Raw genomic sequence first — 15,821 nt, 5'->3', positions numbered from 1 at the left:
GTGATAAATTGAGACTGACCTGCTGCCCAAGCAGGTTTTTTGATGAAGGATAGGATCAGCTTTAGGTCTCCATAGAAATACTTGTCCATTTACCATTTTCAATTAGAGAAGGCCATGAGTAAGGGAAAGCATAACATGTCTGCTTAAACGGGTCAATTATACTTACAGCACCAATGGAAAGAAAGAAAGCAAGGAAGCATGGGAGAGAGCACCCCAGAAATACAAGATTTTTCAAAATTTGTCATCAACTGGTAAAATAAACCTTTAAGGATGACAGATAATCAGACTCCTTTTACTGATCACTTTATCTGATATGATTTCTAACAGCATATTTCAACAAATATTTTACTCCCCTCTGTGGAAAAGAATGGACCATCAATCCTCTTCAATAAAAGTCCTTTTTCTGAGCAGTTGTTGTATGATGTGAATAATTATATCCACTCCTCACTGCTTGAATGGGATCTCAACTTATCACTATTAGACGGCATCAAGCAGTATCTTTACACACTCTTTATCTGATATTACCATCTTGCAAAGGTAACCCATGCTTGTAAGAGAAATGCTTAGGCAATCTTGTGGTTTCTGTTTGTTTAAACATACAGTTACTTGTGGGAAACAGAGCCCAGTCTATCTCAGTTTTTAAATCCTCCCAGAATTATCATCCCTTCCTTCAGAAGAAGAAAAAAAAGTGTTTCCATAGCAAGTAAGTACAAATTTGTCAATATTGATAGTGGTGTTTCACCTATTATATATCACAAGTTCTCTCAGAAGACAGAAATAAACTGCCAGCTGCTGCCAAGAATACAGGGACAAGCATACACTTTCCTAGTCCACAGGGCCAAGAGAAGATTAAATCTGACTCAAGTCCTCTCGTTCTCCAAGAAACATTTAACTCTTCTTATGAACAGTCATACATTCTTGTCATCCCACTGCACAAAGTCATCTAAGTAGTGGTGTAAAATACAGCAAATTCATACTTCAATCTGCATTTGCTTTGTTGCTTAACTAAAGATTTTATTATGAGAAAATGCGGGATATGATAAAGAAAGGCAAGGATTGTATGCTGTTTTTCTAGGCACTTACTGCTAGAATTGTAATCCTGTCTGAAGAAGGCAAGTTGTTTTTAGACTCGTAAGTCTAACAACAATGCTGCTTTCTGTTTCTTCATTGGAGCAGAAGTGATAATGCTGTTTTTCCAGTGCATTTAGTGCAGATATATAGTATAATCAGGAATTGCTGACTTAATGTGATTTTGTTGCTTGTCATTAAACATAAAATAACTCTGGTACAAAGCATTTTAAAAGAAATGCCATTTGATAAAATATGGGGGGAAAGCGAAATCAGTGGGATTAAAATCTTCAAGTGGATTTAAAACCTAACAGGGGTTAACACCATCCATTCAAATTATTTACAAATGTATTTAATATGTCAGGACTTGGAACATAAAATACTTTCTGTTCAAAATCTAAGTAAAATTAAAATGTTAGAACTTGGCATATTCCTACTTTTCTAATTCTAACAAGCAATTGAAGGCTTGCTATAAATGTTAAAAGGATACGGCAGGTTTTAGTTTATATTATCCAGCTCGTGCTAACATGAAATATCATAGAAATTCAGCCACTTGCCCGCATCTAGGAGAATTTGATGGTTACGTTTGCAGAATCTTAAACCAGAGATTACCTAGAGGCTTACCGTGAAGTGTCATGTTGGACTGGTGATGTGGCTGTGGTTGCAAGGTCTTTGCTGCTGCCTATCAGCAGAGGAGATGTGGCTGCATCCTTTCTAGGTCCTGAAGTTGTCCCTGTGGAATGAAGTGAAGACAAGCCAGACATTAGCGGGTAGTAAGTTTTGGACAGATGTTTCGTGATTCTGCATTATTACAGAACACTGGGACTAAAAGTTGCAACATTTTTGGAGTGCCATATATACAGTGAAATGGCAAACGAAGAACTCATCAGTTGACAGCACTATGCATAGCATGCACTTCAGGATCACATAGAATCAAATCTGTAGAATAAGTCACACTCTACAGCTTCCATCTTACTGCCCAAAGCTTGACGGACTTGCACCGTTATCATTTCTTACCAGGGTCCACAGGATTCAGCTTCTTCCACAGATGCAGTTCTCGTGACATGCTACAACATGTTAGTTTTCCAAGTGTAAATATCACTATAACAGTATTTTGCTTTCAATAAAATAGAACTGTTAGTCTATTCCTTCTTTCCCCCTCCCAATAACTCTTGAATTACAAAATAATCTAGGTTGAAAGGTGAAGTCTGGAGGCCATGGAGTCCAATCCTCCATTCAAAGCAGGGCCAACAAGATCAGGTTTAAGGCATTTGTCCAGTTAGGTTTTGAATGTCTCCACTGATAGTTAACCTACCTCTCTGGGCAACTTCTCTGGTTCCAGTGTTTGAACACCCTCATAGTGAAAAATGATTTCTGTATAGCTAGTCAGGATTTCCTGAATTATAACTTTTTCCCATTGTCTCTTGCTCTGTTGCTGATGACTTCCAAGAACAGTCTCATTCCCTCTTCTCTACACCCTCTCCTTAGATAGCTGAAGAAAGCAGGAAGATCTGTGCTGAATCATCTCTTCTTAAGGCTGAACACACTCAGCTTTCTCAGCCTCTGCCAGCAGGTCATACGCTCCAGCCCCCTGACTGTCCTGGTTGGCTCTGCTAGACTTCCTACAGTTTGTCAATGTTCTCCTTGCCTTGTGAGCCCCAAACTGGACATAGCACTCTACAGATACAGTCTCACCAGAGTTGATCAGAGGGGAAATGTCACTTCAGTAACCTGATCACCACTATTTTGCTGTTATGGCCCAGTATGAAGTTTGGTTAGTCCATCACACAGGCACACTGCTGACTTGTGTTCAGCTTGCTGTTCAGCACGACACCCAGTTCTTTTCTGGCAAAACTGCTTTCTAGGTTGTCAGCACCCAGTTGGTCCTGTTGCATGAGATTGGTCCAACCCAGTTGAAGGAACTGACATTTCCTTTTGTTGAACCTAAACAGGTTTCTGTCAAACCATTTTCCCAGCCTGTCGAAGGTCCCTTGAATACTGGGCCCTACCCTCCAGCATATTGACCGCTTCCCCAGTTGGTGTTGTCTGCAAACTTGCTGAAGATGCATCCTGTCCCACTGTCCAGGTTGTTAATGTTAAGCAGTTAACCACTAGCAACTGGCTGTCTGCTGACTGATGGCAATGCTGTGAGGCTGGTGGTCTGGCCAATTTTCCACCCATCTTCCACCTTTCACCCACCCACCTGAGAACTGGGTTTTATAGATAGGATTTAGTTAGACAACTTGCATACAGGTAGTCAGAGGTAAGTGGAACAGGCAAATTAGGAGCAATCTGATCTACTACACAAAAGCCCGTGGGTTTGGGCTTTTTTAATCTAGCCTGATCAGCTCCGTCCAACCAACATCACTTAACTAAATAGTAAGTATAGGGAAAACTACAAGTCTCAGCAAAAATAAAGTCAAATCAGTGTTTAGCTCTTTAAGTAATTCTGTCATGCCTAAATATTTCTCAGCTCTGTGAACAGCAACATTATCTACCATCCATGCTGAAACACGAAGCAACACAACAAGGTTGTAATTCCAGCTTCAGAGCAACATTTACAGATGTCCAAGTTAATCCCTTGGATCCCCATTATTTAAAATACTGCATTGATTTAAGATGAATACAAATATACACAATATAGTAAAACCACATGTTTTAAGGTGTATTCTAGGGAGGCTAACAAAAAAATGGGTTCTTATCGCCCTGCTTCAGTACCATGCAGTGAAAAAAAATCTCACCTAACAAAGAATTAATTATCAGCGAAGGAACTCTTAGAAATATCATGGGGATATATGTTGATTGTGTGTCCCTGGTAACTTGATAGTGTGCCAATCCATGATGAGAAGAGTGGGTATGCATATAAAGACTGGAAGCCTCTTGCTTAGACTTTTGGCTTTATGATCGAATACGAGATATTTAGAAATCATTTCATGTGACAGTGGAATGAGGCAGCTGGATTTTAGGAAACTAATACCGAACTAATAAAAGCCTGGTGAGCATGGGAGAATATATTCAATTCCTAATATGAGAAAAGGCTGGCACGCTGTCAACATACTACATTCATAGCAAAGTAGATGTATTTCTCCGAAAAAGAAAATATATGGACTCAGAAGTGGCCAATACAGCCTCAAGGGGACTGTTCAAAGACCAAGTTTGAAAATATTACCAGGGCTAGAAATGGAAAACAAAAAAAGGAATAAGTAGGAATATACTGATGCTGTTAGGCTGCACAGACATAAAACAGAGTTAGCAAGAAATCCTGAATAAGTGCATATCTAAACAAAAAATGGTTAAAAATACATCTTGAAAAAGGCATGCAAGTCGATTGTGGGAAAAGAAACACCAAAGAGCAAGCAGGTCTATGAATATACGAACAAGATTAAATTGATAATGATCCTAAAATGGCCAAGCTAATAATTTTTAAATATACTATGAGAAAAAAGAAAGAAAAGGAATATTGTCAAGTAGGAGATAATGAAGACCATGTTGATGTATAATACCTGCCTATATAAAGGTGATGAAAAGAAATTATCGGGGGGGGGGGGGGGGGGGGAAGATACAAATTCTTTAGTCTGAAGGATATATATTTCAGGGCTAAAGGGAATTAGTTAATGAATTTATGAAGTGACTGGTAATTATTTATGAAAAGTCATAGAGAACTGGGGTGATACAAATGACAGCAAATTAATTAGATTTGCAGGTGTTGGAAGACAGTATGAGACTGGAGACCTTGCAGATGATCTAGAGAAGCAAGAAACATGGAAAAAGAATAGACACATTCACCCTTGAAAAAAAAAATAAAGCTCATGGTGTGATAATCTAAATCCTGACACCAATGGAGAGAATCTGGAGTAGCAAAGAAAAGCAAAAAACAAACTAGATGTGATCTTGCAAGGAAAGCTACCCCCAAAGCAATTATAGATGTCTTCTAAATGGTAATGTTAAGAATACTATTTTCAATTTGGTTAACTTGGTATAAGAATGATTTAAAGTAGATTAAAGACTCAATTGAGAAAATTCAAATAGCTGTATATTTCTGCTTGAGAAACAGACAACTAAAACATGAAGAAAGTGGGGAAATACAGCAGTCTACATTTTGAAAGTGTAAACACTAAGAACGAAGAAATACTGCTGAGGCTGGTTCAAGCAGTAAGGGATGAAAGCAAGCAAAGGGAAATCTAGGTTGATAATCATGAAAGAAATCTTTATGAATTGAATAATACTAATATTCATAACTTAACATTTATATAGTACTTCACATCTTCAAAGCGTTTCACTAATATTAACTAATTGCTCTATTCGATTGTAGGGAAGAGTCTTCCCTCAAGGGAAGAAGTTCCAGATCCTGAATCCCTAAGAAGCTACATTAGAAAACCTAGTGAAAAACAAACATTATACAGAAAAATCAGCCCCTGGAAAAGTACAGATTCTATGAGCTAAAATAATTTTCCTTCTCTGGCTTTTTCTTTTACATACGGTAAGGAAAGCTATGCATGCTATACAATATTATGCAGATGCTATGTCCCCCAATGAGATACAAAGGGAAAAATAGTTTTCTTCATTTCAATGCAGAGATATTTCAGGAAGGGGGTAAAGAGGAAGACTTTAAGCAGAAATGTAGAGAAGTAAAGTGCCCAATATTGCAAAATGCAATGGATAGAATCTAGTTTAGTTTCCCAGCCCAAAAGCAAAATTTTCCAGGGCAGAAAGGAAGAGAAACACACATTTCTGTACTCCAGTGCTTTTTAACTAGACAAGTTGTTAGATTTTAGTACAAATTGACATAGCTGCTGGTGACACCAATAAAAACAATTTACTGCTGAAAAGATCTAAGACTTGAGGATTGCTTTGTCTGCTTAAAGTTTTGCTAGTAAAACTAAAAAAGTTTGGATACAAGACACAAATACTTGCTAAAGCACAGGAATAAAAATTAAGGAGCAAACAGAAATAGGAAACAAAAAGCAACAGTGAGAGAATAAAAGCTGATTGCCTAAGCTGATCCAGTAAGCTTCTACCTTGAAAAGAGAGCAGAAGTGCCCCTTTCACTCCACGAGGTGATGGGACCAGGTTAACAGTGCTCTTCTCCCCATTACTAAACATCTGCAGGGAGAAAGGAAAAGTGGGTTTATTAGGAAATCACCCTTTCCAAACTCACTGCACTCACAGTAAACGAGCAGTCCTGTGGGCAGTAAAGCCTTCCACCATTCAGGCATGGTAATGGTTTCCTGATTAATCATTTTATCTTCTCAAAAAAAAACCAAAACCAAAAAAAACCCCAACATCTAAGAAGACAAAGGTAACTGAACAAGACAACACCAAAATCTGGTACAACTGCCTATGTTGCTGTGGAAGGACACTATCATGAGCTGCACTGTCCCCTAGATGCACCCACCCACCATTCCCAGTGGTACAGGGAGATCATATAGTGAGCCCAAAGGCCCGCAACCAGCACTGGCACTGCACTAAGGTGTCCTTGGAGAGAGCCTCCATCCCCAAGAAAATACAATTTAAATAGACAAGATAGATCAAGGCATGAGAAAAATAAACCTCTGTAGCAATCGCTTAACATCTGGTTTTCAGTGGACATGTTTCCGTACACAGTATCCAGCACTGCTGTTTTGTGACCAAAAGGCCACCTTAAGGTTTGTGGCTAAATAACATCAAGTTTCACGCCTCAAGATGTCATCTTGTTGACTTCATTCCTGTTTCTCACATCACATGGCTTAGCTAGAGCTCAGGTAAATGCACTGCAGTAGAGGGATCACTTCGTATTGACACCACAGATACTGAACATTGTCCAAGACAGACCCCCAGGCTTGCCAGCTCAGCACGCTGACACAGTAAGGCAAATACAATATTTTTATAAAATTCACCACAGAAAACAATGTTAGCATCCCTCGTTTTATTTTTGCAAGATGCTACATAATTGCTTCCTAATAAAAAAATAAATTCTGAAGCAGAAATCCCAGGTCAGCAACAGATGGGAGGATTCAGCAGAAGCAAGGACAGAGACAGCTAAGTCCAGAGCTAACTAGAATTAAGAAACTTGACATTGTGCCCTGGTGATCCCCAAAGATGGAAAAAACACTTTACAAGTATGTGTGTATGCTTATTAAAGGAATCCAAACATATAACAGAGGGAAGCCAATTAAAAAGGTACTAAATACAGAAGACTTCAACTTCAGTGATTAGTGCTAGGTAATTAGGCCTTGTGATAAACAAGCCATTCAAATCAGTAATAGACCTGAGGTTGTTCCACAGCTTGAAAGCATTTCTCTGAACTTTATCTGGTATCACAGCAAGTGCCAATGTTTATAAGTTAAATTTTGCCATGCAGCTCTACATCTTCAAAGCCAGCAATCCCAGCGTTTGTGAAAGATACCCACCATCTTCAGACATTATGCTGACCACTACAATCACTAAATCAGCACAGGTGCAGCTCAGTTGCTATGTGCAATAGCCAGGTGCAGCTTGTAACTTCTCCTAAGTACTACAAAATGAAATGAATGAATGAAGAAGAGGCCAGGTTGGATTTTTTTCCATGAATCTATGGAAAATAAATTACTTTTTAGGGACTATCCCTATCCAAGGAACAAAACACATCATCCAACTGTGAAAAATCTCAATTTCATCACTACAGTATTGAGAAGGAGGGAGGAGAAGGAAGAGGAAAAGAGAAGAAAAAAATAATGATAGCTGAAAAAAACATAAAACCATCAGTGAAAATTGCCCCTGAAACTTTGCAGAATTGTAACGGCTTTCTCTTGCTTAAATTGATTGGTGTAGCAATGTTATAAAATGACTATTAGGATTCATTGTGCACAACAGAAAGTGTGAAATGTCAGCAGACTATACAGCAAAAGTAATGGGTCCTGAACCCCTGTTAGTCAAAAATGATTTTGTTTCAAATTAGAAATTGACTTTTTTGGACATAAGCCCTTTACAGGCTTCCAATTTTTGTAGCTGTGCCTTGGAAGAGATTAACCTCAGCCACTGTTTGGGTCCAGGCTGATGATACCCTTTTGAAAGTTTCTTCACAGGGACTGCTTTTTAATGTTGGTACGGTCTTAACCAATAACACAAGTTATTTGTTCCTTTGAGAACTGCACCACATTTCTTCTCATTTTGCCATTTTCTTTATTTTTATGCTGACATATACGGCAAACTGGCTGACAAGTTAAAATTAAAAAAAAAGCTAGCTCATAATTGAACCAAGGATTATGTTCAAGGCTTGGCAGTGAAACATCCAAGCTGCTTTTGTTCCCAACCCTTTCTCTTCCTAAGAGAGACTGCTTCTCTGCTCCTTAAGTGGAGGTACTAAGCTAAAAGCAGGATAGATTCTAGCCATACAGACATCCCTGTGTGGCAAAATATCAGGTTGTGATGGTGGAGCCATTACTTGGGGAGGAAAAGAATGTGAAGAAGATTACATTTCAAGAGCAAGCCCCACTGCACTTATTCTCTCTGCTTGCTAGGAAAGGAAAAAGACTTATTGAAGTAGCTTTTTGAGATTAAAGAGCTATTTTTTCCCTTCCATCAGGAACACCAGCCAAGAAGATCACTTGTTATTTACAAGGCTTTCTATGCTTTTTATTACTTTAAACATAGCTACCTTCTCTTGAGTTGTTTTAAGCAACTTGCAATCCTCTCCCTCTAATTGTGCATTTTACTGATACGCTCTTGAACACATATATACGATTTCTAAATGCCATCAGCATGCTCATGGCCCTGCAATACAGTATGTTTCCCCTTACCTTTCCTTGGCTTGGTGCCTTCCCTCTTGGTTGGTATCAGAAGGTTTTGCCCATCTTCCACATTTGCACCAAAACCAATCATCTTCTTCCCTGAACTGCTCCCACCACTACTCCTTGGTGTTCTGGAGGTTTTGCTCACTGGAAGTGTCCTTGGAAAATAATCTTCATGTTTCAACACTGGTACACTGTGAGGAAAGAAAGATCACGTTATTATGTGATGCATTCAGCCCTTTTAACACTGCACCCAGTCCTCTCCCCGACTTTCACTCTCCAGAAGCGTAACCGTCATGCTGCTGGTTGAGCTCTTGTTGAATCCATTTACAATGCCTGAAAGCAGGATGCCTAAGGATTGAAGAGTTACCAACCTACTTTATCAGAAGTCTTTGGTTATCAGCAGCTGGCAGCACTCTGACAATTTTATTTGGAGTTTTGTGGCATTTGGCACATTCCCTAAAGCATTAAGTCCTGGATTTCCTGAGTGGTTAGGACGGGACAAGTGGGATGAAGATACAGAAAGTACTTTGTCCAGCACAGTGGAGCAAGGTTAGAAGAAAAACTAATTAAAAAAATGCTCACTTTGCTAGGATAAAGGGGAAACAGAGAAGATTATGTGAAGAGAAAACTGGAGTAATGGTTTGCAAAAGGGAAGCAGATCATAGAATCATTTAGAATCATAGAATTGTTTAGGTTGGAAAAGACCTTTAAGATCATCGAGTCCAACCATTAACCTAGCACTGCCAAGTCCACCACTAAACCATGTCCCGAAGCACCAAATTTACACATCTTTTAAATACCTCCAGGGATGGCGATACATTGATTAAAGAAGATAAGGGATGAGAGGAGATGAGACAAAAAGAGGTGAAATGAATGAACAGAGGTACTTGTAAGCAGGATAGAGGAGGTATGAGCGAACTGGTGGCAAACTATCTGGTGCAGCAAGTGCAGCAGCTTGAGAGGAGTTAGAAAACAGAAAGCTAACCAGAACCATTATGGTTCAAGATGAACTTCAGCAAAAGATGATAAACACTGCACAGATAATGCCAGGAGGCAAATTTGGTGATGTGAAACAAGCATGACTTCAGTCTCTGCAGACACAGGCAATCACAGAAGGCTATGGGGTAGACAGAAGGCTATGGAGACCCATCTTTCTCTCAGTAAAGACAACCTACCGCTTTCAAATTCTGCTCTCTGGGAAACAACTACTGCTTTAAATGAGGTAACATTGATAATGATGTATACATCATTAGCCCCATCACCATTATAAAAAGCAATTAAAAACATAAAATAATCTCTGGATTATGCATATGAAGGAATACAATTCATCCCAAGATTATACTGCTCTACTCGCAATCATGGGAGTAACATACAGCTTTCCTAAGTTAACAGAAGATTAAACAAATCTTTTTCCTGTTTAAGCACCAATTTTACATGGGCAACCCAAAGACTGCCACTAAGTTTGTATTATTTGGGATAGAGCTTTGTGGAGGTTGATTCATAAGAATCTTTTACCTAAAAGCTTACACTACTAAAGTTACTGTACATCTGAGGAAAAAGCAGATGTTCCCATCAGAAAATGATAGCTAAATTAAAAGTTTCAAATCAATGTGCTGTATGAGCCATTGTTTAATAGGGCCCACTGCGCCTGTTGGACAATTAGTATTACTCCTGTATTATTAATGCAGAACATTTATATAATGGCTTATGACCTGTAATAACTGGCCGAAGTGTTGGATAAAACTTCTCTGAATAACCTCCGTTTACTTTAGGGCTTCAAACTGTGTGGCCACTAATGATATTGCAAAATGTTATTAAAATTTATGGTGGGCTAAATTAGTATCTTATTTGAGTTATATGAAATTATTAACCTACTAATTCCTGCAACCCAGAATACAGCAAGAGGTGGGTTTGGACTCTAATAACGGTTTAAAGAGGCTTAAAGGTGTAATACTTGACGAGATTTCTCTGATAATACAGGACTTGATATACCATTTGCCTGTATTTGGATGATTAACAGCATTTAAAAACACTGAGGCTGTAATTATTTGGATGCTTTCTGAGTTTTTAAAGTACATTTAATTACAACCTACAGATCTTCTGTAAAGACAGTGACCTTTGGCTTGTAGATGAGGAGGCGATTACTCAACTGGTTCACTGCAATACCTTTTACATGGTGCGGTTACCTCTAGAATACCAAGTTCTGGTTTAAATAACACTCGGCAGAGGCAATTGTAACAGAAACAGACACCAGCAGCTAATTTATGAGGAAATAACAAAAGCAAGTGTATTTTCATTTACAGCTCACTAAACAATTAATTAGAGACTAGTTCTTTAGTATTTATTAGAAGAAAGCTCACGCTAAAGTTTTGCTCAAGTAAGGATAGAGATTCCAATCTTAAAATGTTAAGCACTTAATCTGAGAGGTGTGCAGACTAAGGAGGTAAAGGGGTAATGCAGAGAGATCAAAAATTCAATAATTTACAATGTACCAAAATTAAACAAAAAAAAGGACAAAAAGTCTATTTCAGAACATAGTTACTCATTCGCCTGTGGAACAATTAGTAAAATGAATGATGTGACTATTGCAACCTGGAAAATTTAATATTAGCATATGGTCCAAAGGGATCAGTTATGTATAGCTAGAGAGATTAAGTGACAAAATAGGTTATTCTCTATTTTCAAATCCAGCAATCCATTGTATCACTCAAATGCAGCATGGTTAGTAGAACTTCCTGCAGGGCACCACGATATCCAATGAATTTTCATGCTATTCCCTGAAACAGAGAAGACTGTCTAAATAAAGACCTTACTAACCTACCTAACCTACATACTAAGGCAGGAGTTGTAGAGTAGCGTCGCCAGAAAAGAAGCGAGTCTCAGCATTGCTGCCTCCTTATGAATATCGAAGTACATCACCAACAAAGAAAAACACACCTTGAACGTTTTTTCCATTTTGTCTGAGCCTTATATCGCGATATTCCTGCTGAGCACGAATAGCAAATTTTAAATGTCATTCAGGACCCATTGAATACTGCTAGTATTTGCATTCCTTAAAAAGTAGAAAAACATTAACCTTTTGTTTTATTGAATTAAAATGCCATGAAAATGCTGATGTAGTCTTCAGAGAGTGAAATACTTTTACAAAGAAGAATAGCTGTCATTTATTAGACACAAAGAACAATTACTTGATAGGATGCTTTCTGACAAAAAGCAGATTGGTATTCTCATCATAGAAAAGGCATTGTAAAAAAACCCAGCACAGACCTCTGAGACTTGAATAATTTAAAGCTGCATTTGGTGCAATTTGAATTTTTCTTTAGGGAGGCAAAGTTAAATACCTTTAATTTGTTCTAATTATTTCAAATTTGCAAGTTAATTATGGCTGATCATTAAATAACAAAAAGGACTATCGTCTCCATAGAGTTTTACCTCCTACCCTCTGCATTACTTAAGCTAGATTTTAGTATGCATGAATTAACTTTCTAAATAATCACACGGTTTGACTAAATGGCTCAGTAAAATGAGCTCTGATCCTCAGAATGAGCATTAATGGACATTAGAAAGGCTATTGGGACCCATGTTACTTACATTATAAGTATTTTTAATGGGGTCTTATTTACTAATCTTTATGTACTGTTCAAGTTAGGGCACCATATAGATACATTATTCTGCTTTAATAGAGGAAAGTCAGTTCTTCAAGATACTAAAACAAATGTCCATTTAGAGCCAACTAAATTCACTTTTTAAATTAATGCAGGAAAACTCTCATAGAATTTAACTTGTTTTAGCTGCTCATCCTGATGAATCAATCCAACATAATGGTAGCCTTGGTCTGCAAATGGAGTTTTACAGATCTATTGAATCACTAAGCAACTCAAGAAGCTAAGACTCTTGCCACAGAGTAGCATTTACTACCAGCATGTGTACACCCATGAGGTTTCATCTCTTCCCTGCTCTGTACCTAGCGCTCATCTGACGGGTTCCCAGTCATCGATACCAAATTTGTATGCTCACCTTTCACTGAACTCTGATCCATGCATTTTTCAGTGCAGATCAGTGGCATCCAGAGAACATGACTACATTATAACTAGTCAGAAACCCAAAACGCAAGGCAATTCATGCTTCCAGTATATAAGTTCAACAGATGGCTGCCTTAATGGTACCCTACTGCACCCTGTTGAGGCAAGGGCTTGCGAATTTAACCATTATCAAACTAACAGATTGCCGTGGTAGGTTAGTTCCAAAAGCAAACATGTTGGAATGTTATTTTCCTGTTCTGCAATATCTGTTTTAAAAATAAAATAATTAGCAGTTCATGTGTGCAATCTGCTGCAATTATACCGGGCCAAGAACACATAACACTTAATGATGCAAAACTGGTGATAAGTAGACAAGCCAAGCAATACGTTTTTGTAGTTGGAACCTGTATTGCCATTTCAGATGCAGTTTGACAAACAGGCTGAAAATTGCTTCCCCCCGCCACTTTGGCTGGGAGAGTTTTCAGCCAGATCAGCTTCCAGAGTCAGCTCAGTATAAAGCAGCAGTATCACAAGTGCTGGGACAAAGAAGAAGGTGTCAATATATCACGGGATCTTCTTTTCAGCGGGGGTTCAAACTTAGATCAGTTTAAATCAAGTTATCAAACCACACTTTTGAAAACCACCAGTTCCAAAGTGGGACTGTTTGGGAAGTTGGTTGCCTGCATGGCAAATAAAAAAATATTTGCGGGGAGAAAAGGAGGACTGTAGACTTTGGATGAGTGGATCTAAGAAGCAACAACAGAGGCCTCCTGAACAACCACAACTTTTTCAGTCCTCTCAAGTGTACTGTGTTACTCTTTGTAAGCCCCTAATTCCAGAACTGCCAAGTGCCACAGATTTTTCAAGTGTTTTTTTCCAACAATGTGTCAGGTAGGGCAGTGTGATTACCCTAATCCGCAAGGCAAAGAAGATAAGAAATTGACACAGGAAAGAAGCTGAGCCCCTGGACAGCAAGCAGGTCAGCAGATGTGGAAGAGAACTGGAACCAACTCCCAAACACTCAACTCACTAAGAAAAGGAGACACCTGAAATGAGTGCATACACCGCGTATGTCTGCTTAGAGCTAATAATGAGGAAAACCCTGAGAGCAGAGCTAGAGCTTATGGCCCTCCTTAGCACATCTCCATGAGCAACCTGGAGTCCTCTTCTGAGGGGACACAGCCTGCCCCTTCTTTCCAGTGGAGCTAGCGAGAAACATGTCAACATATACAAGCCAGCAGAGCAGCACATGGGAAAGAGAAGGGAGACTGGTCCACTCACTCCTGCTTTGTGTAGGGTATGCAAATCTACAGGACGGCTGAGTAGAGCGGGAAGGGAGGTAAGAATGGTGCAGGCGAGGAGGAAAAGCACAGCGTGAACTTCAGGGCAATCTCTCATCCCTGAACGCCATCACTCTTCCCTTCCTCACCACAAAAGCAATCTGCTCACGTCAGCAGATCAACGACCTTAAAAACACACTGTTAAAAATCTAAAGCCTATCATATTGAAACATAGAGTGCTTGGAAAAAACAAATCTAAGCTTAACATTTTTCCCCTCCTTTAAAAAGTAGGAAAAATATCCTATTCTAATATGGACCTTGAAGGCCTAGAGTGAGATTTTGTGGCCCAATTATGAAACCTGGCATTTTGAGGCTTATGTTCGATGCATCAGCATGTTAATGACACTGCTGGGATCCAGTGCATGTTAATAAGAAACAGCTGCTTTCCTTTCTAGAGAGCGTGTTCATTTATAGTTTTGAGATCATAGAATAGTTTGGGTTGGATGAGACCTTTATAGATCATCTGGTCCAACCCCCCTGCAACGGGCAGGGACATCTTCAACTGGATTAGGTTGCTCGGAGCCCCGTCCAACCTGACCTTGAGTGCTTCCTGGGATGGGGCACCTACCACTTCTCTGGGCAACATGTTTCAGTGTTTCACCATTCTCATCATAAAAAATTTCTTCCTTGTATCTAGTCTGAATCTACCCTCTTGTAGTTTAAAGCCATTACCCCTTGTCCTATTGCAACAGACCTTATTAAAAAGTCTGTCTCCATCTTTCTTATAAGCCCCCTTTAAGCATTGAAAGGCATCGATAAGGTCTCCCTGGAGCCTTCTCTTCTGGAGGCTGAACAACCCCAAATCTCTCAGCCTGTCCTGATAGCAGAGGTGTTCCAGCCCTCTGATCATTTTTGTGGCCCTCCTCTGGACTGTCTCCAACAGGTCGATGATCTTCGGGACTGAGTTCAGGTCCTTTCTCGCGTATTTTTCTAGGTAAAAGGCAGGAGGGCAGGGACAGGTAGAGGAACACCTCAGCAGTCAGCGAGAGTTCTGAAACTGAAATACAAATATTAGCAAATCTGCTTTTAATGAAAGGATTTTTCATCACAGAAAACAGACAGTAATTGCCTACAATCTACATGTTATTATTCACACAATATATTGCTGGGGAGTGATGCAGAGCATTCATCTCTTACAGTCCTCTTCAGGCTCAGCGCTCTCAAATCCAGTAATGCCTGTGGCTGTATCAGGTTTCTCTGTTGTTTGTTTTTTTTTTTTTTTTCTGTTGAACTTTCTTGGACCTACTGTGTTTGGTTTACTTTTCTCTTGTCTTGGAGGAGTTATACTGGCCCCCTATGCTAAAAACTTTTCCATGTATCAAGCTGTACCAGGGTACAGTAATCCATAGCACAGCTTCTCCAGACCACTCTTTCAGAGACCAGTTCTTTCCCCATTCCCTCAGATTCCACCAGCAAGAACTGAGGCCACATATGCTTTTAATTAACAATGACCTCTTAGATCATACCAGCCATAGGTGAAACTCTGGCCTCATTGAATCAATTAGAATACTGCCTTTATCTTCAATGAAGTCAGGACTTCACTTAATATACACAGTTAGAGGTCCATTTGTAGCAAGTACTAAGCTAAATTCCACCTAAAATTACATTCAAGCCTTCCCTTTGAAGCCCTGTCCTCATTT

The 15,821-nt window shown here is 39.2% G+C and overlaps 1 protein-coding gene across 1 annotated transcript in view; it reads right to left on the bottom strand.

The window, feature by feature from the left end:
• The window catches only part of LOC148054929 (protein hinderin-like), a 52,680-nt gene that overhangs the window by 27,443 nt on the left and 9,416 nt on the right, over window positions 1-15,821 (bottom strand). The window contains exons 2-3 of the mRNA XM_087763636.1: window positions 8,826-9,010; window positions 1,693-1,801 (exon numbers count right to left, since the gene is read on the bottom strand). Coding sequence (XP_087619762.1) covers window positions 1,693-1,801; window positions 8,826-9,010 — 294 coding nt within the window. The remainder of the gene's footprint in view (window positions 1-1,692; window positions 1,802-8,825; window positions 9,011-15,821) is intronic.

This window comes from Nipponia nippon, unplaced genomic scaffold, assembly GCF_047370975.1.
Source record: "Nipponia nippon isolate SJK-2023a ecotype South Korea unplaced genomic scaffold, ASM4737097v1 scaffold_29, whole genome shotgun sequence".
NCBI lineage: Eukaryota > Metazoa > Chordata > Aves > Pelecaniformes > Threskiornithidae > Nipponia > Nipponia nippon.
The sequence above is the reverse complement of the archived record's forward strand: the minus strand, read 5'-3'. Positions and strand labels throughout refer to the sequence as shown.